This window comes from Phyllobates terribilis, unplaced genomic scaffold (assembly GCF_046119375.1).
Source record: "Phyllobates terribilis strain yellow unplaced genomic scaffold, ASM4611937v1 Scaffold_11__3_contigs__length_659146591, whole genome shotgun sequence".
Classification (NCBI taxonomy): Eukaryota; Metazoa; Chordata; class Amphibia; order Anura; family Dendrobatidae; genus Phyllobates; species Phyllobates terribilis.
The window spans coordinates 645,381,302-645,406,895 of record NW_027362771.1 but is presented as its reverse complement, the minus strand read 5'-3'; the positions used below and the strand labels follow the sequence as shown (position 1 = coordinate 645,406,895).

The following is a 25,594-nucleotide window of genomic DNA, read 5'->3' as shown; positions in this document are numbered from 1 at the left end:
CATACACATAATAACCAGATTACACATTTGTATGTTCCCTTCCTATTGACCTTCATTATAATAACAATATATTGCAGTGTATAACGGTGGTGGAGGGGGTTCAGGGGACAGTCTGCTGCGAGTTTACATTCAGGGGTCTCAGCCGCTCTGGGTTTTAATTCTTCAATAAATTATTGTCACAATCCATAGCTAAAGCCGCATATAACAGCGTCCTCGTGTGGGGTCACAGGCCCTGTAGTGCCCGACATTGGAAAATTATAAACAGTGCAATAGATATGAGATATTCCATAGATGGCATATATATAATAATATATCTATATAGATATATATATATATATATATATATATATACAGTACAGACCAAAAGTTTGGACACACCTCATTTAAAGATTCTTCTGTATTTTCCTGACTATGAAAATTGTACATTCACACTGAAGGCATCAAAACTATGAATTACCACATGTGGAATTATATACTTAACAAAAAAGTGTGAAACAACTGAAAATATGTCTTATATTCTAGGTTCTTCACAGTAGCCACCTTTTGCTTTGATGACTGCATTGCACACTCTTGGCATTCTCTTGATGAGCTTCAAGAGGTAGTCACCGGAAATGGTCTTCACTTCACAGGTGTGCCCTGTCAGGTTTAATAAGTGGGATTTCTTGCCTTATAAATGGGGTTGGGACCATCAGTTGTGTTGTGCAGAAGTCAGGTGGATACACAGCTGATAGTCCTACTGAATAGACTGCTAGAATTTGTATTATGGCAAAAAAAAAGCAGCTAAGTAAAGAAAAACGAGTGGCCATCATTACTTTAAGAAATGAAGGTCAGTCAGTGCGAAAAATTGGGAAAACTTTGAAAGTGTCCCCAAGTGCAGTTGCAAAAACCATCAAGCGCTACAAAGAAACTGGCTCACATGAGGACCGCCCCAGAAAAGGAAGACCAAGAGTCACCTCTGCTTCTGAGGATAAGTTTATCCGAGTCACCAGCCTCAGAAATCGCAGGTTAACAGCAGCTCAGATTAGAGACCAGGTCAATGCCACACAGAGTTCTAGCAGCAGACACATCTCTACAACAACTGTTAAGAGGAGACTTTGTGCAGCCGGCCTTCATGGTAAAATAGCTGATAGGAAACCACTGCTAAGGACAGGCAACAAGCAGAAGAGACTTGTTTGGGCTAAAGAACACAAGGAATGGGCATTAGACCAGTGGAAATCTGTGCTTTGGTCTGATGAGTCCAAATTTGAGATCTTTGGTTCCAACCACCGTGTCTTTGTGCGACGCAGAAAAGGTGAACGGATGGACTCTACATGCCTGGTTCCCACCGTGAAGCATGGAGGAGGAGGTGGGATGGTGGGGGGGGGGGCTTTGCTGGTGACACTGTTGGGGATTTATTCAAAATTGAAGTCATACTGAACCAGCATGGCTACCACAGCATCTTGCAGCGGCATGCTATTCCCTCCGGTTTGCGTTTAGTTGGACCATCATTTATTTTGCAACAGGACAATGACCCCAAACACCTCCAGGCTGTGTAAGGGCTATTTGACCAAGAAGGAGAGTGATGGGGGGCTACGCCAGATGACCTGGCCTCCACAGTCACCAGACCTGAACCCAATCGAGATGGTTTGGGGTGAGCTGGACCGCAGAGTGAAGGCAAAAGGGCCAACAAGTGCTAAGCATCTCTGGGAACTCCTTCAAGATTGTTGGAAGACCATTTACGGTGACTACCTCTTGAAGCTCATCAAGAGAATGCCAAGAGTGTGCAAAGCAGTCATCAAAGCAAAAGGTGGCTACTGTGAAGAACCTAGAATATAAGACATATTTTCAGGTGTTTCACACTTTTTTGTTAAGTATATAATTCCACATGTGGTAATTCATAGTTTTGATGCCTTCAGTGTGAATGTACAATGTTCATAGTCATGAAAATACAGAAAAATCTTTAAATGAGAAGGTGTGTCCAAACTTTTGGTCTGTACTGCATATATTTGAATATGATTCTATATGTACCTACTGTTTCTATCTCTTAATTTTGCACTTTTAGGCTATGTTCACACATCATGCCAGGAGGTTGTTCAGGATTTTTGTTGCTGTTTTCTTGCTTTTATTGTGAGCGTCTTTTCAGCGTTTTTATGTCCTTTTGTCTCTGTTATGCATGTACATAAAGTTCAGTGAAAAAAAAAACCTCATTCTGGTTTATGCACAAAAAAACCACTGAAGAAAACGTGATGTGTGAACATAGCCAAAGTTCCGGTTTGCTTCCACCACAGAAGCATGAACACAGATCACCAATGAAAGACATATGTGACACCATATTAAGCAGAATTACACATGTACAGTGGGGGAGGTGAATTGTTCAGGAATAGTTTACCTAAAGCCCCCGTCTCACATAGCGAGATCGCTGCTGTGTCACGGTTTTGGTGACGCAACAGCGACCTCACCAGCGATGTCGCTGTGTGTGACACTTTGCAGCGATCAGGCCCCTGCTGTGAGGTCGCTGATCGCTGCAAAGTGTCCTGGACCATTTTTTGGTCCTTGCCCTCCCGGTGGTCAGCACACATCGCTGTGTGTGACCAGCGGGAGCAGCGATCAGGCTGGTAACCATGGTAAACATCGGGTTACTAGGGGCACACAAGCACCTAGTAACCCGTTGTTTATCATGGTTACGAGCCTGCTAAAGTGAGCGGTAACCTCCCGCTCACCGTAGCAGAGTGGTAACCATGATAAACAGCGGGTTACTAAGCGCGCGTGTGCCCCTAGTAACCCGATGTTTACCATGGTTACCAGCCTGCTCCTGCTTCAGCAGGCTGGTAACCAGGAGCAGGACATCGTGGAAAGATTCTTTCCATGATGTCGCTGCTCCCCTGATCGTTGGTGAGCCTGCCTGTTTGACAGCTCACCAGCGACCACATAGCGATGCAGCAATGATCCCTGACAGGTCGTATCGTTGTCGGGATCGCTGCAGCGTCGCTAAGTGTGACGGGGCCTTAAGACATTGAGTTTGTGGGACACTATTTACTTTCACACTATGGGGTCTGCCATTGAGTTGCTCAGGGCATTGTTCAATTTCACACCTGCCTGGGTCACAGGTATTGATTGTTCAATCTCACACCTAGCTCAGCCAATGTTTACACTGTACACATCACTAATTTAATTACACTGTCCTAATACAAAGAACCATCTCAGACAAGACAAGATGGTAAAATCACAAGAATAAATGAGTTTCACATACTGCTGTAGTTGCTTATTTTCACTAAAAATGCAGCAAAACCTGTTAGCTATGTTCACACTAGGCGATTTTTTCAGCGTTTTTTCACTATCCGTTACTTCCAATGGGTGAAAAACGCTGAAAAAACGTTGAAAGAAGTGACATGCTCTATTTTGCAAAAAAATACGCAAGTCGCAAAATCCTGAACAAAAAAAAACTATGATGTGTGAACTAAGAATTCTGGAATCTCATAGCCTTTGCTGGTACTGCCAAACGCAGCTCAAAATTTGCATAAAAAATGCATAAGAAACGCTGAAGAAAACATGATGTGTGAACATAGCCTTATATTACTTCTTTTGACAGGTCTGTATTTCTTCCTCTTTTCTTTCTCATTTCTATATTTTTCCTTTCCTCCTTTCGATCTTATTTTTTCTCTTTCTTCCGCACTCCTATATTTCTTTTTTAGATGTTACTCTTTTAGTTCTCTTCCAATCTCCCTTATTCCATCCACATTTCTTATTTTTTTCTCACCTTCCTTCCACTTTTCTATGTTTCTTTCATCCTTTCCTGGACTCTACTTACATTTCTCTGTTTCCTTCATTCTCCAGTTTTCTTCCACGCTTCCTTGTTCCATTCTTCTGTCCACTCGTCTACATTTTTCAGTCTTTCCTACAATATTTCATCCTGCTTCTTCATTCTGTTTTTTACCTTTCTATTTAGCTCTCCTCCTTGTTACTACCTCTCCTCTCTGTCACTTCTCTCTGTTACTACCTCTCCTCTCTGTCACTTCTCTCTGTTACTACCTCTCCTCTCTGTCACTTCTCTCTGTTACTACCTCTCCTCTCTGTCACTTCTCTCTACTACCTCTCCTCTCTGTCACTTCTCTCTGTTACTACCTCTCCTCTCTGTCACTTCTCTCTGTTACTACCTCTCCTCTCTGTCACTTCTCTCTGTTACTACCTCTCCTCTCTGTCACTTCTCTCTGTTACTACCTCTCCTCTCTGTCACTTCTCTCTGTTACTACCTCTCCTCTTTGTTACTTCTCTCTGTTACTACCTCTCCTCTTTGTTACTTCTCTGTTACTACCTCTCCTCTCTGTCACTTCTCTCTGTTACTACCTCTCCTCTCTGTCACTTCTCTCTGTTACTACCTCTCCTCTCTGTTACTTCTCTCTGTTACTACCTCTCCTCTCTGTTACTTCTCTCTGTTACTACCTCTCCTCTCTGTTACTTCTCTGTTACTACCTCTCCTCTCTGTCACTTCTCTCTGTTACTACCTCTCCTCTCTGTTACTTCTCTCTGTTACTACCTCTCCTCTCTGTCACTTCTCTCTGTTACTACCTCTCCTCTCTGTCACTTCTCTCTGTTACTACCTCTCCTCTCTGTCACTTCTCTCTGTTACTACCTCTCCTCTTTGTTACTTCTCTCTGTTACTACCTCTCCTCTTTGTTATTTCTCTCTGTTACTACCTCTCCTGTTACTTCTCTCTGTTACTACCTCTCCTCTTTGTTACTTCTCTGTTACTACCTCTCCTCTCTGTCACTTCTCTCTGTTACTACCTCTCCTCTCTGTTACTTCTCTCTGTTACTACCTCTCCTCTCTGTTACTTTTCTCTGTTACTACCTCTCCTCTTTGTTATTTCTCTTTACTACCTCTCCTGTTACTTCTCTCTGTTACTACCTCTCCTCTCTGTTACTTCTCTCTGTTACTACCTCTCCTCTCTGTCACTTCTCTCTGTTACTACCTCTCCTCTCTGTCACTTCTCTCTGTTACTACCTCTCCTCTCTGTCACTTCTCTCTGTTACTACCTCTCCTCTCTGTCACTTCTCTCTGTTACTACCTCTCCTCTTTGTTACTTCTCTCTGTTACTACCTCTCCTCTTTGTTACTTCTCTGTTACTACCTCTCCTCTCTGTCACTTCTCTCTGTTACTACCTCTCCTCTCTGTCACTTCTCTCTGTTACTACCTCTCCTCTCCTTTCTGTTACTTCTCTCTGTTACTACCTCTCCTCTCTGTTACTTCTCTGTTACTACCTCTCCTCTCTGTCACTTCTCTCTGCTACTACCTCTCCTCTCTGTTACTTCTCTCTGTTACTACCTCTCCTCTCTGTCACTTCTCTCTGTTACTACCTCTCCTCTCTGTCACTTCTCTCTGTTACTACCTCTCCTCTCTGTCACTTCTCTCTGTTACTACCTCTCCTCTCTGTCACTTCTCTCTGTTACTACCTCTCCTCTTTGTTACTTCTCTCTGTTACTACCTCTCCTCTTTGTTACTTTTCTGTTACTACCTCTCCTCTCTGTCACTTCTCTCTGTTACTACCTCTCCTCTCTGTTACTTCTCTCTGTTACTACCTCTCCTCTCTGTTACTTTTCTCTGTTACTACCTCTCCTCTTTGTTATTTCTCTCTGTTACTACCTCTCCTCTCTGTTACTTCTCTCTGTTACTACCTCTCCTCTCTGTCACTTCTCTCTGTTACTACCTCTCCTCTTTGTTACTTCTCTCTGTTACTACCTCTCCTCTCTGTTACTTCTCTCTGTTACTACCTCTCCTCTCTGTCACTTCTCTCTGTTACTACCTCTCCTCTCTGTTACTTCTCTCTGTTACTACCTCTCCTCTCTGTCACTTCTCTCTGTTACTACCTCTCCTCTCTGTTACTTCTCTCTGTTACTACCTCTCCTCTCTGTCACTTCTCTCTGTTACTACCTCTCCTCTTTGTTACTTCTCTCTGTTACTACCTCTCCTCTCTGTCACTTCTCTCTGTTACTACCTCTCCTCTCTGTCACTTCTCTCTGTTACTACCTCTCCTCTCTGTCACTTCTCTCTGTTACTATCTCTCCTCTCTGTCACTTCTCTCTGTTACTACCTCTCCTCTCTGTCACTTCTCTGTTACTACCTCTCCTCTCTGTCACTTCTCTCTGTTACTACCTCTCCTCTCTGTCACTTCTCTCTGTTACTACCTCTCCTCTCTGTCACTTCTCTCTGTTACTACCTCTCCTCTCTGTTACTTCTCTCTGTTACTACCTCTCCTCTCTGTTACTTCTCTCTGTTACTACCTCTCCTCTCTGTCACTTCTCTCTGTTACTACCTCTCCTCTTTGTCACTTCTCTCTGTTACTACCTCTCCTCTCTGTCACTTCTCTCTGTTACTACCTCTCCTCTCTGTCACTTCTCTCTGTTACTACCTCTGCTCTGTTACTTCTCTCTGTTACTACCTCTCCTCTCTGTCACTTCTCTCTGTTACTTCCTCTCCTCTCTGTCACTTCTCTCTGTTACTACCTCTCCTCTCTGTCACTTCTCTCTGTTACTACCTCTCCTCTTTGTTACTTCTCTGTTACTACCTCTCCTCTCTGTTACTTCTCTCTGTTACTACCTCTCCTCTCTGTTACTTCTCTCTGTTATTACCTCTCCTCTTTGTTACTTCTCTCTGTTACTACCTCTCCTCTCTGTCACTTCTCTCTGTTACTACCTCTCCTCTCTGTCACTTCTCTCTGTTACTACCTCTCCTCTCTGTCACTTCTCTCTGTTACTACCTCTCCTCTCTGTCACTTCTCTCTGTTACTATCTCTCCTCTCTGTCACTTCTCTCTGTTACTACCTCTCCTCTCTGTCACTTCTCTCTGTTACTACCTCTCCTCTCTGTCACTTCTCTCTGTTACTACCTCTCCTCTTTGTTACTTCTCTCTGTTACTACCTCTCCTCTCTGTTACTTCTCTCTGTTACTACCTCTCCTCTCTGTCACTTCTCTCTGTTACTACCTCTCCTCTCTGTCACTTCTCTCTGTTACTACCTCTCCTCTCTGTCACTTCTCTCTGTTACTACCTCTCCTCTCTGTCACTTCTCTCTGTTACTACCTCTCCTCTTTGTTACTTCTCTCTGTTACTACCTCTCCTCTCTGTCACTTCTCTCTGTTACTACCTCTCCTCTTTGTTACTTCTCTCTGTTACTACCTCTCCTCTCTGTCACTTCTCTCTGTTACTACCTCTCCTCTCTGTCACTTCTTCTGCTCCTTGACACTCTCTCCTCTTTGTTACTACCTCTCCTCACTGTTAGTACTCCTCTTTTTTGTTATTAATTTTTTCCTTTACTACTTTCTGTTACTATCACTTATTTGGTGTGTCATCTCCCTTCTACTACCTCTTCTTTCTGTTACTTTCTCTGTTCTTTGTTACTACTTCATATTGCTTTTACTATCTCTCATCCCTATCTATCCGTGCTATTATTTGTCATCTCTTCTTTCTGTTATTACCTCTCTTCTTTGCTCTTACCTCTTCTCTATGTTACATCCTCTCCTCTCTATTGTCTATTTCCTGCTACTTCTTCTCTCTCTAACTACCTGTACTTTTTGTTACTACCTCTACTTTACTTCCTATTACTGTCTTTCCTGACTATGACTATTTCTAGTTTCTGTTACTATCTATCCTCTGTATTACTACCTCACCTCCCTGATACATTTTTCCTGCTACTACTCTTCTCCTTATTACTACCTCTTCTTTCCACTACTTCCTTTCCCTTTGTTGCTACCTCACCATTCTTTTACTACTTTCCCTGCTACTTTCTTCTCTGATAATACCTTTCCTTGCTTTTATTGCCTTTCCTCTCTGTTACTACATCTTCTCTGTTAATACCTTTCTCTGTTACTATATCGTCTCTGTTGCTATAACGTCTCTGTTACTATATCGTCTCTGTTACTATGTCGTCTCTGTTACTATATCGTCTCTGTTACTATATCGTCTCTGTTACTATATCGTCTCTGTTACTATATTGTCTGTTACTACCTTTCTCTGTTACTATATCGTCTCTGTTACTATATCGTCTCTGTTACTATATCGTCTCTGTTACTATATTGTCTCTGTTACTATATTGTCTGTTACTACCTTTCTCTGTTACTATATCGTCTCTGTTACTATATCGTCTCTGTTACTATATTGTCTGTTACTACCTTTCTCTGTTACTATATCGTCTCTGTTACTATATCGTCTCTGTTACTATATCGTCTCTGTTACTATATCGTCTCTGTTACTATATCGTCTCTGTTACTATATCGTCTCTGTTACTATATTGTCTGTTACTACCTTTCTCTGTTACTATATCGTCTGTTACTATATCGTCTCTGTTACTATATCGTCTCTGTTACTATATCGTCTCTGTTACTATATCGTCTCTGTTACTATATCGTCTCTGTTACTACCTTTCTTTGTTACTATATCGTCTCTGTTACTACCTTTCTCTGTTACTATATCGTCTCTGTTACTATATCGTCTCTGTTACTATATCGTCTCTGTTACTATATTGTCTCTGTTACTACCTTTCTCTGTTACTACCTTTCTCTGTTACTATATCGTCTCTGTTACTACCTTTCTTTGTTACTATATCGTCTCTGTTACTATATCGTCTCTGTTACTATATCGTCTCTGTTACTATATCGTCTCTGTTACTACCTTTCTCTGTTACTATATCGTCTGTTACTATATCGTCTCTGTTACTATATTGTCTCTGTTACTATATCGTCTCTGTTACTACCTTTCTCTGTTACTATATTGTCTCTGTTACTATATTGTCTCTGTTACTATATCGTCTCTGTTACTATATCGTCTGATACTATATAGTCTCTGTTACTATATCGTCTCTGTTACTACCTTTCTCTGTTACTATATCGTCTCTGTTACTATATCGTCTCTGTTACTATATCGTCTCTGTTACTACCTTTCTCTGTTACTATATCGTCTGTTACTATATTGTCTGTTACTACCTTTCTCTGTTACTATATCGTCTCTGTTGCTATATCGTCTCTGTTACTATATCGTCTCTGTTACTACCTTTCTCTGTTACTATATCGTCTCTGTTGCTATATCGTCTCTGTTACTATATCGTCTCTGTTACTACCTTTCTCTGTTACTATATCGTCTGTTACTATATTGTCTGTTACTACCTTTCTCTGTTACTATATCGTCTCTGTTACTATATCGTCTCTGTTACTATATCGTCTCTGTTACTACCTTTCTCTGTTACTATATCGTCTCTGTTACTATATCGTCTCTGTTACTATATCGTCTCTGTTACTATATCGTCTCTGTTACTATATCGTCTCTGTTACTACCTTTCTCTGTTACTATATCGTCTGTTACTATATCGTCTCTGTTACTATATTGTCTCTGTTACTATATCGTCTCTGTTACTACCTTTCTCTGTTACTATATTGTCTCTGTTACTATATTGTCTCTGTTACTATATCGTCTCTGTTACTATATCGTCTGATACTATATAGTCTCTGTTACTATATCGTCTCTGTTACTACCTTTCTCTGTTACTATATCGTCTCTGTTACTATATCGTCTCTGTTACTATATCGTCTCTGTTACTACCTTTCTCTGTTACTATATCGTCTGTTACTATATTGTCTGTTACTACCTTTCTCTGTTACTATATCGTCTCTGTTGCTATATCGTCTCTGTTACTATATCGTCTCTGTTACTACCTTTCTCTGTTACTATATCGTCTCTGTTGCTATATCGTCTCTGTTACTATATCGTCTCTGTTACTACCTTTCTCTGTTACTATATCGTCTCTGTTACTATATCGTCTCTGTTACTATATCGTCTCTGTTACTACCTTTCTCTGTTACTATATCGTCTCTGTTACTATATCGTCTCTGTTACTATATCGTCTCTGTTACTACCTTTCTCTGTTACTATATCGTCTCTGTTACTATATCGTCTCTGTTACTATATCGTCTCTGTTACTACCTTTCTCTGTTACTATATCGTCTCTGTTACTATATCGTCTCTGTTACTACCTTTCTCTGTTACTATATCATCTCTGTTACTATATCGTCTCTGTTACTATATCGTCTCTGTTACTATATCGTCTCTGTTTCTACCTTTCTCTGTCACTACCTCTCTTGCCTCTTACTGTTTTCTCTTTTACTACATCTTTGCCTTTACAACTTTCCTCTGTTACTACATCTACACTGTTAATTCTTTTTGTTACTACCTTTGCTCTCTCTTACTTCACCTTTGCTGATGCTACATCTTCATTTATACTTTCTTCCTTTGTTATTGCATCTTCGCTCTTACTACCAGGGCTGTGGAGTCGATAAGCCAAACCTCCGACTCCTCAATTTCCATGACACCGACTCCACGACTCCGACTCCCTCATACACGGCTGATGTGTAAGTGATAAATTTACTGTACCACAGATTCATCTCAGCTAAAAGTCCAGACCCTGAGATCAGGAATGGGACGGACATTTATAGGACATTTCAGAACTTTCCCAAATTTTTATGAAAAAATATTGCCCACAAACTGCATTGAACGACTGCACCCAATTTATTATATATTTTAGGAGTCGGAGTTGGTCCATTTTATACCGACTCCACCAAAACGGGCTCCGACTCCAGGACTCAGACTCCACAGCCCTGGTTACTACATCTCGTCTGTTTTCTATTGTTTCTCTGTCAGCTATTTTCTACACAGACATTGCTGTTTTTACCCTTTAGTGAAGCCTTTTGGTTTGTAGACGTTTGGGAGTTATGAACCAATGGTAGGAACCACAGCCAAAAAGAACTTGATGCTCCAAGATACCTATTTTGTTTTCTTCTACAGAACTATCTGTGAAGATGTCTTCCAGTCTCCTTCTTCTGTGAGCAAATTTCCGCCCAAAATCTTGACTCTCGTTGTTTCTTTGTGATGACCTTACTACGGGAAAAAGTAGAGGCAACAGCACGTTCAGGACGTCTTCTCTGTGTTGAAGCAGTTTGTATGACCTACCTATGGGCTGTTCATCAGCGTACCTTTGGCGGCCAAGACATCATCCACCACTGACTTGAGTCAGGATTGAGTTCTTCCTTATTCTGAAGACAAGACGTATACACTGACGAGTTAAGATTTACGCTCTGTACATATTCTTCCTATTTTTCCCGTAAAATAGCTAGTAGTAACCCAACTTTCTTTCCGTGGTCAAATCATGTTGGAGGTTTTGTAGATGACTTTTGCCGATGGACCATCTTCCAGTGTAGATTATTCACTACCCGTATATTATATTTTGTCTCCATCCTTTGAGACAGTGTTCGAGTGGAGGAGATGCATGCCAAATAACGTCTCTGTATGGTCAACTTTCATATTCATGCGAAACTGGTGACGTCTTCATAGGAAGAGGAAGCTTCCTGCCCCAACTGTGAAATGTAGGACGGAGGCTTCGAAACGTTGGTGAAGAGGTTTTCAGAACAGACTTTATGGATTGATTCCTGACTTGGGACAGGAACGGATTCCCGCATGATCTTCTCTAGACAGTCATTGTAGACAACGTGAGGTCAGTTTATTTAACTTGACCCACATGCAAGATCGAAAAGACATGGCTGTGGGATGAACATACCGAAGTGAGACACCCCAAGGTAGGGTATAGAAGACATGGTGATCATTTATAAGGTATCTAATCTTATTACACGCTATTAAGAAAGGTGCCCGGGGGTTGGCTGATAGACTCATTTCTGTAGCTAAGCCAGACACCTCTTCTGTCACCGCCAATGCCAAGACTTAAGCTATTGAAATTAGAGAAGACGGAGAAGGGGTTTGACTTATCTATTGAAATTAGTCAATCAGCCAGCCCCCTTCACACACATCACATATGATGTAAAACTAGAGACTCCCAAAAACAAACCCAAAGTGGTGCTGCTGAGACACATGGGCGGCACTTGCAAGCTTTTTTAATATAAGTATATTGGTTGTAGATATTTACTGAATAAGTTCAGCACACAAGAGGATTTTTTTTAAAAATGGACAACCCCTTTAATTATTACAATTCTGGCATCATTGACCACATACATACATTATGACATTGCTACAGCTCCAGGAGGGTCAACTGGAAGGCTAAAGATCATACACTGAAGATGCCCATTATCTTGAGATTAACATCAGCAGAACCTATTGACTTCAGTCGGAATGGCCAACCATCTAATGTGTATGGAGGTGTTCAGACTCACCTCTGACTGCAGATGTTAGTGGACAGAAGGTTCTGCATGCCCAACCTTCTATTCTCATTGGAGTTGAATCATTGCCAGAAGAGTCTGGAGCAAGGCAGAGGGACCCAGAGCGAGATAGAAGGGTCTGGAGTAAGGCAGAGGGACCCAGAGCGAGACAGAAGGGTCTGGAGTAAGGCAGAGGGACCCAGAGCGAGACAGAAGGGTCTGGAGTAAGGCAGATGGACCCAGAGCGAGATAGAAGGGTCTGGAGTAAGGCAGAGGGACCCAGAGCGAGACAGAAGGGTCTGGAGTAAGGCAGAGGGACCCAGAGCGAGACAGAAGGGTCTGGAGTAAGGCAGATGGACCCAGAGCGAGATAGAAGGGTCTGGAGTAAGGCAGAGGGACCCAGAGCGAGACAGAAGGGTCTGGAGTAAGGCAGAGGGACCCAGAGCGAGACAGAAGGGTCTGGAGTAAGGCAGAGGGACCCAGAGCGAGACAGAAGGGTCTGGAGTAAGGCAGAGGGACCCAGAGCGAGACAGAAGGGTCTGGAGTAAGGCAGAGGGACCCAGAGCGAGACAGAAGAGTCTGGAGCAAGGCAGAGGGACCCAGAGCGAGATAGAAGGGTCTGGAGTGGGACAGAGGGCTTTGGAGCTAGATTGATGGGCCTGGAGAAACAGGAGTGGGAAGGGAACAGAGCGAGTCTGCAAGAGGGCAAAGGAGTCTAGGGGAGAAGAAAAGTCTAGAGGAGACAATGAATTCTGGAGTGGACAGCCGCATCTAGAGGAGGAAAGAGTGGTCTTTAGGGGACTGGGGAATTTGGAAAAGGACAGAGGAGTCTGGAGGAGCACAGCGGTGTTGTCAAGATGACAGAGGAGTCTGGAAGAGGACAAAGGAGTCTGGAGAGCACAAAGGATCTGGAGGAGAGCAGAGGAGTCTGCAGAAACAGAGGAGGATGGAAAAAGACAGAGGAGTCTAGGGGACAGAAATTTGAAGGGGGCAGAGGTATATAGAGGAGGATGGAGGTCTAGAGAAGGACAAAGAAGTCTGAGGGAGATAGGCATGTGGAGAGGATAGAAGGGTCTGGTGGAGGAAACAGTTCTGGAGGGGACAAATGTGTCTGGAGCATGACAGAGGGATTGGAAGGACATACGAGTCTGTCGGGGAAAAGGAAATATAGAGGAGACAGAGAGATCTGGAGGGCTACATAGTGGTTTGGAAGGAGATAGATGGTCTGAAGGGGAACAGTGGCCTGGAGGGGAAACACTGGTCTGTAGGGGGCCAGAATGACCTAGAGGGGAAAGAGTGACCTGAAGGGGAACTGGGTGGCCTGGATGGGGATAGAGAGGGCTAGGGGAGACAGTGTAGCCGACTGGAAGGGAACAAAGTAGCCTAGAGGGGGAATAGAATAGTTTGGACTGGGATTGAAATGTCTGGAGGGGATCATAGTAGTTTGGAGTGGGAATGAGAGGTATGGAGAGGAGGCAGATTAATCTGATGGGGTCAAAGGGGCCTGGAGGAAACAGAAATTTGAAGGAGACAGAGGAGTATGCAAGAGGATGAAGTTTTAAAAAAAGCAGAGTGTGAAGGAGACAGTGGATTCTGGAGAAAACAGCAGCACCTGCAGGAGGACAGAGGGGTCCGTAGTAGGAAACTGAACTCTGGATGGGACAAAAGAGTGTAGAGGACGAGAATGAAAAGTCTGCAAGGGACAGAAGGGTGTGGAGGAAGACAGAGAAGTCTGGAGGAGACATAAGAGTCTGGGGGGGATGAAGGTTGATGGAGGAGTCTGGAGTAAGGAGCTGAAAAGTCTGGAAGGGACAGAAGGGTGTGGAGTGAGACAGAGAAGTCTGGAGGAGACATAAGAGTCTGGAGGGGATGAAGGTTGATGGAGGAGTCTGGAGTAGGGGACTGAAAAGTCTGGAAGGGATAGAAGGGTGTGGAGGAAGACAGAGAAGTCTGGAGGAGACATAAGAGTCTGGAGGGGATGAAGGTTGAAGGAGGAGTCTGGAGTAGGGGACTGAAAAGTCTGGAAGGGACAGAAGGGTGTGGAGTGAGACAGAGAAGTCTGGAGGAGACATAAGAGTCTGGAGGGGATGAAGGTTGAAGGAGGAGTCTGGAGTAGGGGACTGAAAAGTCTGCAAGGGACAGAAAGGTGTGGAGGGAGACAGAGAAGTCTGGAGGAGACATAACAGTCTGGAGGGGATGAAGGTTGATGGAGGAGTCTGGAGTAGGGAACTGAAAAGTGTGCAAGGGACAGAAAGGTGTGGAGGGAGACAGAGAAGTCTGGAGGAGACATAAGAGTCTGGAGGGGATGAAGGTTGATGGAGAAGTCTGGAAAAGGGGACTGAAAAGTTTTGAAGGGACAGAAGGGTGTGGAGGAAGACAGAGAAGTCTGGAGGAGACATAAGAGTCTGGAGGGGATGAAGGTTGAAAGAGGAGTCTGGAGTAGGGGAATGAAAAGTCTGGAAGGGACAGAAGGGTGTGGAGTGACACAGAGAAGTCTGGAGGAGACATAAGAGTCTGGAGGGGATGAAGGTTGATGTACGAGTCTGAAGAAGTGGACTGAAAAGTCTGGAAGAGATAGAAGGGTGTGGAGTGAGACAGAGAAGTCTGGAGGAGACATAAGAGTCTGGAGGGGATGAAGGTTGATGGAGGAGTCAGGAGAAGGGGACTGAAAAGTCTGGAAGGGACAGAAGGGTGTGGAGGAAGACAGAGAAGTCTGGAGGAGACAGAGTCTGGAGGGGATGAAGGTTGAAGGAGGAGTCTGGAGTAGGGAACTGAAAAGTCTGGAAGGGACAGAAAGGTGTGGAGAGAGACAGAGAAGTCTGGAGGAGACATAAGAGTCTGGAGGGGATGAAGGTTGAAGGTGGAGTCTGGAGTAGGGGACTGAAAAGTCTGCAAGGGACAGAAAGGTGTGGAGGGAGACAGAGGTCTGGAGGAGACATGAGTCTGGAGGGGATGAAGGTTGATGGAGGAGTCTGGAGAAGTGGACTGAAAAGTCTGGAAGGGACAGAAGGGTGTGGAGTGAGACAGAGAAGTCTGGAGGAGACATAAGAGTCTGGAGGGGATGAAGGTTGAAGGAGGAGTCTGGAGTAGGGAACTGAAAAGTCTGGAAGGGACAGAAAGGTGTGGAGAGAGACAGAGAAGTCTGGAGGAGACATAAGAGTCTGGAGGGGATGAAGGTTGATGGAGGAGTCATGAGAAGGGGACTGAAAAGTCTGGAAGGGACAGAAGGGTGTGGAGGGAGACAGAGAAGTCTGGAGGAGACATAAGAGTCTGGAGGGGATGAAGGTTGAAGGTGGAGTCTGGAGTAGGGGAATGAAAAGTCTGCAAGGGACAGAAAGGTGTGGAGGGAGACAGAAGTCTGGAGGAGACATAAGAGTCTGGAGGGGATGAAGGTTGAAGGAGGAGTCTGGAGTAGGGGAATGAAAAGTCTGGAAGGGACAGAAGGGTGTGGAGGAAGACAGAGAAGTCTGCAGGAGACATAAGAGTCTGGAGGGGATGAAGGTTGATGGAGGAGTCTGGAGAAGGGGACTGAAAAGTCTGGAAGGGAAAGAAAGGTGTGGAGAAGACAGGAGTGTAGAGAAAGGTGGATGAGAATGAGCATTCTGGAGGGGACAAGAGTCTTGAGGGAACAGAGCAATCAGGGGGGACAGAGGAATCTGGAGGGGCTAAGGTACCTGGTAGCAGATTTTTCCCTTCTCATTAAGAAAACACGAGCTAAGTGTGATTATGTATGGGACATCTGGAATTCATAGACAACATGCTCACCTGACTTTGCAGTTATTTAAATATCTTTAGATGCAAGAGGTCACAATTCAAATTCTATTGGGCCCAAAATGGGGTCAACACCATAGTATATCACACCCCACCCATGAGCTGGTCGTGGCTCTTTTCTTCTTCACCATGTTTTCCTCATATTGACATATTCTACATTGCCTCACACAGTCTCCACCCTCAGCGGGGTCTAAAGGTCGGTCTCCAGAAGATGACCCCCAGCTCCTCTGACACTGTGACATTTCTTGGGATAGAAAAGGCTGGAGCCATGAATCTGCTGTACAGGAAGAGTCGGGTGGAGTGGAGACAGAAGGAGGAGGAACCTAAGAAAAGGTAGAGATGTGGTGTGAAGGGCACACTTGGTGATGGGCACCGGTTGGGACATTGCGCTGATGAATACATTAGCCTAGTCGAGGCCTGCTCAGGGTTATTTGGTGGTTGCTGACGAAGTCACTCTAATCTTCACTAGACATGAGGCCAGACATGTTGGACTTTTTCGGTTATAAATGGTTGGTTATGTAGTTTCCATCTGGTGATTAATCAACCACAGTCATGGAATCATCAGGTAACCCCGCAGGTGCAGGCAGGGCCTCTAATTGTACCTACAATGCTACCAGCATTTATACACCATCAGTATAGTAATATGGGTGGAAAGCAATATTATATCTTTATAAGACATCTTTGACAATCCTGTTAAAAGAAAAAAAAAAGGTTTGGTATCGTGTTAGCCAGTTGAAAAAAGTTTGCTCTCAGTGGAAAGAAACAAAATAATAATTAAAATAAATGATGCTACAAAGCAAGCTTTCGAGACTTCTTAGGTCTCTTCATCAGGTATGGTATAACAAAGTATCTGAAGAAACACAAATATATGCACAAAAAGAGCAGAAGCAAGGCATAATAAATGGACAGTCCTGTACCCTGCGTGTCTTTCTTTCTATAGCTCGGGAAAAGTTCGGGACATGGCTTCATTCCGTCGCCACTTCCGTATGGGTTTCATGACCATGCCAGCCTCTCAGGAGCGGGCCCCTCTCCCATGTGCAAGTGCTATGGCTCCTCGGTCTCTTTCCTGTCACTCAGTAGGCAGTGCACCAGAGGATAGTGGAAATGAAGGGGGTCCTCCAGGGAGGAGACCCCCTGCTAAACCTAAGAGAAACCCCAGCACAAAACTCAGCCTTGGTGGAGAGGGAAGGACAGCAGAGGAACGTAGGATCAGGAAGGAAGGTGAGAAGGGCACCATGGGACCCCAACTACTGGTCATAGGAATAACTCAGTCCATCTTTCACACCAACGGTCAAACTCTTATTTTTGTTTTACAGGGTCTCTAAAAAGTGCCTCTGACTCTCGCCGGATGCCCCCACAGAAGCCACAACGCAGCCCCCATACACATCTCTCTGCCTCCTTTGATGAAGCCTATGCGAACCGACCTGCCTCAACATCTGCTATACTCACTTCCAGCACACGTGCATCTTCACCGTCCCCAGAGGAACCTGTCTACATTGAGATGGTAGGCAATGCGTCAAGAAGGCCCCCACCCCCACCCACCCCAGCCCCACCCGAGGAAGAGTCAGATGGTGAAGAAGAGGCAATTTATGAGGAAATGAAATACCCTCTTCATGAAGAGCATCCATCCCATCTACGACATCCTCAACGTCGCCGACTTCCACCACCTAGAACTCCGGAGGTTGACATCCCTCCACCTTTTCCTAACCTTCTACAGCATCGACCTCCTCTTCTAGGGGCACCATCTGGAAAGGGCCAAAAGGTCACAAAGCCTTCACAGTCAGCCTCATCATCTAAGCTGCCGATTCCTCACAAGGAGATGCCAAGTGCAGCTTCCTCATCGTCAGTTCATCTCCCTCCATCTGGTCGTGCCCGCAGTCACTCAACACCATTGCCCCCACAGACCTCTGCCCAGCGCAGACCAGAGTCTGAAACCCCAAGAGGGTCGACATTTTCACAGGAAAAAGGGGCATCGATGTTACCTATTCCCCATGGACATAATCGGGACAAAGCCCTTTCTTATACCATGGTGTACTCTTCCGTCAAGGTGACACATTCTCTCTTACCAGCCTCACAGGTTGAGGAGAAAACGGAGAGGGAGATCTCAGTCTTGGCTGGTCTTATCTGCCCAACATCCCGTGTGGCGGGCACTCAACTCCCAAGTCGACCTCCTTCAGCACATCTCCATCAGGTCCAAGGGGAGCAGGCTTCTCCAGCCATCTGGACGTACCCTACGGGCAAGAGACCACCAGCATACGAGACCAGCATAAAGGGCTCAAGAACACCAGTTCTTCAGGCTTCAGATAATCGTGTAGGTGGCGGAGCTGGTGCAGCAGAAGAGGAGAGGCCTGGGTCTGTATATGAATTACAGAGAAGGATGTCATGTGGCCGACGGAGCCAACTCGGGGAACGTAAGTCAACTTGTGTGGCATTGTCTACCTGCCAGCTGTGTATGGTCTGGACTGTGCCAGCACGGAGCTCATGTGCCACCGTGTAGACAACTAATGTAATTGTAACTTTCTTCCTCTTCCCAGCATTGACCGACGTGCCCCGTGTTTGGAACGGAAATCCAGGAAGAGCAGAAAAGACCAGTCATGGAACAGCTGTGTCCGGGATCCCTGTTCGGAGCCAACAAAGCTTGGATAGTTCCCTTGCTCGTGGGGTGGGAAGGACCGGTCTTCCAGTGCCATGTCAAACATTTCCAGCATGTCATAGGAGTACAGGTACATCCCCAAACTATCACATAGATTTCATACTGAACCTACAGCTCTTACTATGGTACCTCCACACTTGGCATCCCGTGTGCTAATGGTGGATACCAGTCTGATGTATAATAAATCTCATGGCAATCATGCTGATCAATCATCTCTCTGATCATTACCATTCTGTGCTCTGCTGCCCCCGGTGGTGGGTGGACAGAACTGCACGGCTGATAGTAGTTCCCGCTTTATATGATGCCTAGTATGATAAATCTGATTATAATCGTGCCGATCGATCTTCTCTCTGATCATTACCATTCTGTGCTCTGCTGCCCCCGGTGGTGGGTGGATAGAACTGCATGTCTGATAGTAATTCCCGCTTTATATGACGTCTAGTATGATAAATCTGATGATAATCGTGCTGATCGATCTTCTCTCTGATCATTACCATTCTGTGCTCTGCTGCCCTTGGTGGTGGGTGGATAGAACTGCACGGCTGATAGTAGTTCCCGCTTTATATGACGTCTGGTATGATAAATCTGATGATAATCGTGCTGATCGATCTTCTCTCTGATCATTACCATTCTGTGCTCTGCTGCCCCCGGTGGTGGGTGGATAGAACTGCATGTCTGATAGTAGTTCCCGCATTATATGATGCCTAGTATGATAAATCTGATGATAATCGTGCTGATCGATCGTCTCTCTGATCATTACCATTCTGTGCTCTGCTGCCCCCGGTGGTGGGTGGATAGAACTGCACGGCTGATAGTAGTTCCCGCTTTATATGACTCCTAGTATGATAAATCTGATGATAATCGTGCTGATCGATCTTCTCTCTGATCTTTACCATTCTGTGCTCTGCTGCCCCCGGTGGTGGGTGGATAGAACTGCATGGCTGATAGTATTTCCTGATTTCTATGACTCCTAGTATGATAAATCTGATGATAATCGTGCTGATCGATCTTCTCTCTGATCTTTACCATTCTGTGCTCTGCTGCCCCCGGTGGTGGGTGGATAGAACTGCATGGCTGATAGTAGTTCCCGCTTTATATGACTCCTAGTATGATAAATCTGATGATAATCGTGCTGATCGATCGTCTCTCTGATCATTACCATTCTGTGCTCTGCTGCCCCCGATGGTGGGTGGATAGAACTGCATGGCTGATGATGGTGTTTTCCTGTGTCCTTCCTGCAGATTTCGGAGGTGGATATCGCCTGGGCCGCTCAGCCTCCACCTCTGGGGTGCGCCAGACATCCTCCAACAGGCAGAATCAGGTACTGCACATCAGATCATGACGCTGCAGAGCATTACTCCTGCATGCAGATCTCTCACCTCTGTGCAGAGCATTGCTACTACATGCAGATGTGCCCAGCTCGCCATTGTGCAAAACTCATCACATCATTTTATCATTCTCTCTCTCTGCAGAACATTATTTCCAAATGGAGTTCACTCACCTCTCTGCAGAGCATTACTGCTGCATTGTGATCATCTCCTTTCTCCGCAGAGCACTACGCCTCCATGCAGATTACTTTGTGCAGTTTTCTGACCTCATTTCCTTTAAGATCCTTTTACTCCCTGCAGAGCAAAACTCATTCTGCATCTCTGCAGAGCATTACTCCTCCTTTGCTGGTTTTCTCTTTTCCCCATGTGTGCAGATTATCTCACCTGACCCTTGCATGCCCAGACTCTCACCTTCACTAAAGTCAGTTCTTTTCCTTTAAGGGCATTTCTCTGCCCTTTACTTCTGTATGCAGATTATCTCAGCGCTCTGCAGGGTATTACTCCTGCGTTCTTATCATCCCTGCAGGGAATTACCACGTGCATGTCAACTAATCTGCAGAGTATTACTTCTGAATTTGTATCAGCTGGCCGCACTGCAGAGCATTTCTCTTGCATGCATGTTTGAGGCTACCTGCGGAACCGTACGCCTGCATTCACACAGCAAGGCATTACTTCTGCATGCGTATCATTCACCTTGCAGAACAATATTCCTGCATGCACATAAATTAATCACCGTGCAGAGCATTACACCTTTATGGATACGACCTGACCACCCTGCAGAGCATCACTCCCGCATGCATCAGCTCATTACCCCTTGCTTCTGATCACCACCTCCTGACCTCCTCTCTCTCCTTCCATCAGGCTGTTTTGTCCCCCACCCCAACTCTGCCCTCTGGTGGCCAAGAGCGTGATGGGAAATTACAGGAGGTGATCGAGAGGAAGAGATTTCTGTGCCACGAGATCAAGTCACGTCAGCCAAGGGCGGAGAGGGGGCTCTGCAAACAGGAAAGCCTGCCCATCCTGCCCAGCTGGAGGCGGGGGTCTGAAGTTCGGAAGGGGGGGACTCCACCTTGCCATAGGCAACAGGCTGTGTTATGGGACACTGCCATCTGAAAATCCTCACCCCCTCTACATACCCAGGGGCGCTGGCCGAAACCCTGAGGTGGAGATGGGTAGGAGAGGAAGTGTGGGGGGATGGTGGGGAGGGGATAGTCTGCCGCCATGGAGAAGGCAATCATCTGCAGCAAAGTGGGACAGAGTACCTACGACAGCTGAGAAATATTTTACACTGGACGAGCGAATGAGGGTGGTAGGGGGCGCAGAGTAAAGATGATGAGGGTGATAGTCCAGAGCTGGGATAATCTCCTCGTTCTTGTCGACCACGACAATGGTTGGTATTGAGTTTTCTACTATAGGAAGTAGCCCCCCACCCTCCGGAACATTAGGGTCACTCCAGGCTGTAGGGTCATTTCGCCAGCAAGGGCTAACCAGGCAGAACTGTGCTGAGCCGTCCGCGTGTCCGCCCGGAGCGGCTCCGCTCACATTTCCCACACATATCTGAGGGCAATTCATCCAAATCCAATCGGCGAGTCCATACAAGTAGTCAGCTGCCGTCCTATAACCTAAAAGATCTAACTATCTACTGCTACGGACGAGGACAGGGCTGTGACACCCTCTCCGTCTGAGCATGGTGGTCGCCACTCATACATGATTATTTCAGTGTGTGAACTTGGTGATCTCATGATCACAAAGAGATATAGCCAGTGGCGTAGTGTGGGGGAAGCCACAGGATGGTGGCCCCTTGTGCCAAATTCTATCGACAGCTAAACTGAGGACTAGACTTAAGGTATGGGCTAGAGTTATGGTTGAGGTGCAGGCTTGATTTAGGATTAGGGCTAGATTTATAGCTAGGACTAGGGTTATAGTTAGGGCTAGAATTAGTGTTAGAGTGAGAATTAGGGCAAAATGTATAGTTAGGGCTAGAATTAGGGTTAGGGCTAGAGTTAGGGTTAGGGTTAGAATTAGGGATATGGCTAGAGTTAGGGTTAGGGCTACAGTTAGGGTTAGGGCTAGAGTTAGGGTTAGGGCTACAGTTAGAATTAGGGTTAGGGCTAGAATTAGGGTTAGGGCTAGAGTTAGGGTTAGGGTTAGAATTAGGGATATGGCTAGAGTTAGGGTTAGGGCTAGAGTTAGGGTTAGGGTTAGAATTAGGGATATGGCTAGAGTTAGGGTTAGGGCTAAAGTTAGGGTGCAGGCTTGAATTAGGGTTCAGGCTAGATTTATAGTTTGGGCTAGGGGTAGATTTAGGGCTAGTATTAGTGTTAGGGCAAGAGTTAGGGCTAGAATTGGGGTTAGGACTTATGTTAAGGTTAGGGCTAGAATTAAGGATATGGCTAGAGTTAGGATGCAGGCTTGAATTAGGGTTCGGGCTAGATTTATAGTTTGGGCTAGGGGTAGATTTAGGGCTAGAATTAGGGATAGGGCTAGAGTTAGGGATAGGGCTAGAGTTAGGGATAGGGCTAGAGTTAGGATGCAGGCTTGAATTAGGGTTCGGGCTAGATTTATAGTTTTGGGCTAAGGGTAGATCTAGGGTTAGAATTAGTGTTAGGGCAAGAGTTAGTGCTAGATTTATAGTTAGGGCTAGAATTGGGGTTAGGACTTGTATTAGGGTTAGGGCTAGAATTAAAAAAAAAATAGAAAAAAAAGAGTCAGCTGATCCACTAAATATTCCAAAGCTCGGAACCAGCAGTGCAGCGGTAATACACAACGAGAACAGATCAATCCGGCTTCCAAGATCCTCTAAAATCAAAAACTTTATTTGATACGATTAAAAATCGAAGATTAATGCGAAAGCATAAAAGTCACTACATGTGGCACATGCAAGGAAACGAGTCTGCCAGAATATAGACCCTCTAGGGGTAGTGACTTTTATGTTCTGTTCTCGATAGGGCTAGAATTAGGGTTAGGGCTAAAGTTAGAGTTAGGGCTAGAATTAGGGTTAGGGCTAAAGTTAGAGTTAGGGCTAGAATTAGGGTTAGGGCTAAAGTTAGGGTTAGGGCTAGAATTAGGGTTAGGGCTAAAGTTAGGGTTAGGGCTAGAATTAGGGTTAGGGCTACAGTTAGAGTTAGGGTTAGAATTAGGGTTAGGGCTAAAGTTAGGGTTAGGGCTAGAATTAGGGTTAGGACTAAAGTTAGAGTTAGGGTTAGAATTAGGGTTAGGGCTAAAGTTAGGGTTAGGGCTAGAATTAGGGTTAGGACTAAAGTTAGGGTTAGGGCTGGAATTAGGGTTAGGGCTAAAGTTAGAGTTAGGGTTAGAATTAGGGTTAGTGCTAAAGTTAGGGTTAGGGCTAGAATTAGGGTTAGGACTAAAGTTAGGGTTAGGGCTAGAATTAGGGTTAGGACTAAAGTTAGGGTTAGGGCTGGAATTAGGGTTAGGGCTAAAGTTAGGGTTAGGGCTGGAATTAGGGTTAGGGCTAAAGTTAGGGTTAGGGCTAGAATTAGGGTTAGGACTAAAGTTAGGGTTAGGGCTAGAATTAGGGTTAGGACTAAAGTTAGGGTTAGGGCTGGAATTAGGGTTAGGGCTAAAGTTAGGGTTAGGGCTGGAATTAGGGTTAGGGCTAAAGTTAGGGTTAGGGCTAGAATTAGGGTTAGGGCTAGAATTAGGGTTAGGGCTAGAATTAGGGTTAGGGCTAGAATTAGGGTTAGGGTTTAGGTTAGGATTGGGGATAGGGAAATGTATCAGTTACATATAAAAACACAAAGATGTATAAAAAGTTACAAATATTACACTGTATATCAATTTATTTTTACAAAATGTCATAGTTCAATAGAAAATGAGTAGTCAACAGAAACAAAGTATTTTCTTAATACATGTACTTTGGGGCTTAAGGGAGCTTGAATATTGGAAGGATATCAAGGAGCGCTCATGGTCCATAGAGGAGGAGCAAAATACTTGCTTTGCCCCCGATGCTGGCAACCCAAGCTACGCCACTGGATATGGCTGACTCCAGAGAGGGAGGACATATTTCGAGTGCAGGTTGTGTAGACTGGTGGTCACTATAAGATCCCGTTGGTGACCAAGCCTCAAGCCCGCTGTGTAGATCATCACAGGTCGGCATGACAATTCTGCCTCCGCTTATCTCAGATCATTATAGTAGGGATCATAGTAATCCCCATCCAGGGGTATAGAGTCTCTCCACCTCATAATACAGAACCACAAATAATTGGAGGAGTTTGGCAACTTTTTCTTCTTGGCCACATATTCACGTTCCAGGTCTTCCTTATAACATCATGTGCTCTAGGTTGAAGCAAATGGTTATAATGTTATGTTGGTTCTGTGATGTCACAGAGTGTCCCATGATGTCACCAAAGTCAAGTTCTGGACACTCAGCGGTAGGTTAGCTCCCTCCACCCCCCCTGAAAAATGGTATCTTCCAAAAGGAATCCATTGTGTAGCTAAGAAACTGGATGAGCACAAGTTCATCCACTAGGGGTGGTTACAGATCTTACATATCAGCAATTATCCCCCCGCCACGACCAAGCAGCTGACTAGTTACTAAAAGTCTAAAAATCCAAAAAACAGTCAAGAATATTAATTGTACGTGTTAATCTTTTTTTATGGAGAATCTCCACGCAATCCAACAATCGACACGGAAGAGCCGCATTTACTTTCTAGGGTCATTTTTCTGAACTGTAATAATGAAATTTGAGATATTTATTGGTGTATATAGACATTTTTTGTATATAGGAGGACATGGGAAGGCAGAAGAGATCGTAATGATTGTAGCTTCGGTGTCATTCTCGTAGTTAACTCTTCACCTCCTCTTCTTTTCGGATCATTTTTATGATTTATTTACACTAAAAAAAGGGAATCAAGTGCATTACTGTACGTGCGAGGCTTTATTCTCTCTTCTCCGTGATAGATTTTATCATTTCTTTAAGAACTTTTGACATTTTTTTTGAAATTTCTTTAACATTTCTGAAATTATTTATTTTAACTTATTTTTAACTTTTCGGTAAAATGTCCATCTATTTATTAATAGATCTATTTATTTCCTGTGTATTTTTCACCTCTAAATCAGTCTATATTTTTTAGCTTTTTTTTTCTTATTTCCGATGTTATCTCAGCCCCTGATTCTGACATTGAATGTTTCCCGCATTTTAAGCTTCTCACAGAATATTTCGCTTTTATTTTACATGTATTTATTTCAGAAATTATTTCTTTTTAATTCTTATATTTATTAAAGGAAAAGTCCATTTATTATATTTTCTATTTTTTTATTTTATTTTGCATTTAACAAATTAACCGCAGTGTCAATTTTCATTCATTTTCGGCTATTTTGCATTCTTCTTTTTTTTTTAAACTTGACACATTAGCATTTCTTTTATTTTCATAAATTTTTATTTTTTATTTATTTTGTATTAAAATTAGAGGGATTTTCATTTTTATTTATTTTTAAATTTTCCATTTTATTGTCGACACATTTGCATTTTTATTATATTTGTAAGTTTATATTTTATTTTGTAGGAAATTTCCGTTTTTCATTTATTTTTATTTGTTTTGCATTTAACTTTTTAGATTTGACACGTTTGCATTTTTTTATCGTTTTCATCTTTTTTTTTTTTATATTACTTTGTAGAAATGTTTCATTTTTATTTATTTCTCATTTTTCTTTTTGT

At 44.1% G+C, this 25,594-nt stretch overlaps 1 protein-coding gene across 2 annotated transcripts in view; it reads left to right on the top strand.

The window, feature by feature from the left end:
* Positions 1-22,947, top strand: part of NYAP1 (neuronal tyrosine phosphorylated phosphoinositide-3-kinase adaptor 1) — a 32,772-nt gene extending 9,825 nt beyond the window's left edge. For both annotated transcript variants that reach the window (XM_073654566.1, XM_073654567.1), the window contains exons 2-8: positions 10,804-11,591; positions 16,107-16,268; positions 16,876-17,156; positions 17,252-18,346; positions 18,470-18,658; positions 19,830-19,909; positions 20,778-22,947. In XM_073654566.1, coding sequence (XP_073510667.1) covers positions 16,147-16,268; positions 16,876-17,156; positions 17,252-18,346; positions 18,470-18,658; positions 19,830-19,909; positions 20,778-21,029 — 2,019 coding nt within the window. In that variant the 5' untranslated portion in view covers positions 10,804-11,591; positions 16,107-16,146 and the 3' untranslated portion in view covers positions 21,030-22,947. The remainder of the gene's footprint in view (positions 1-10,803; positions 11,592-16,106; positions 16,269-16,875; positions 17,157-17,251; positions 18,347-18,469; positions 18,659-19,829; positions 19,910-20,777) is intronic.
* Positions 22,948-25,594: the final 2,647 nt, after the last annotated feature.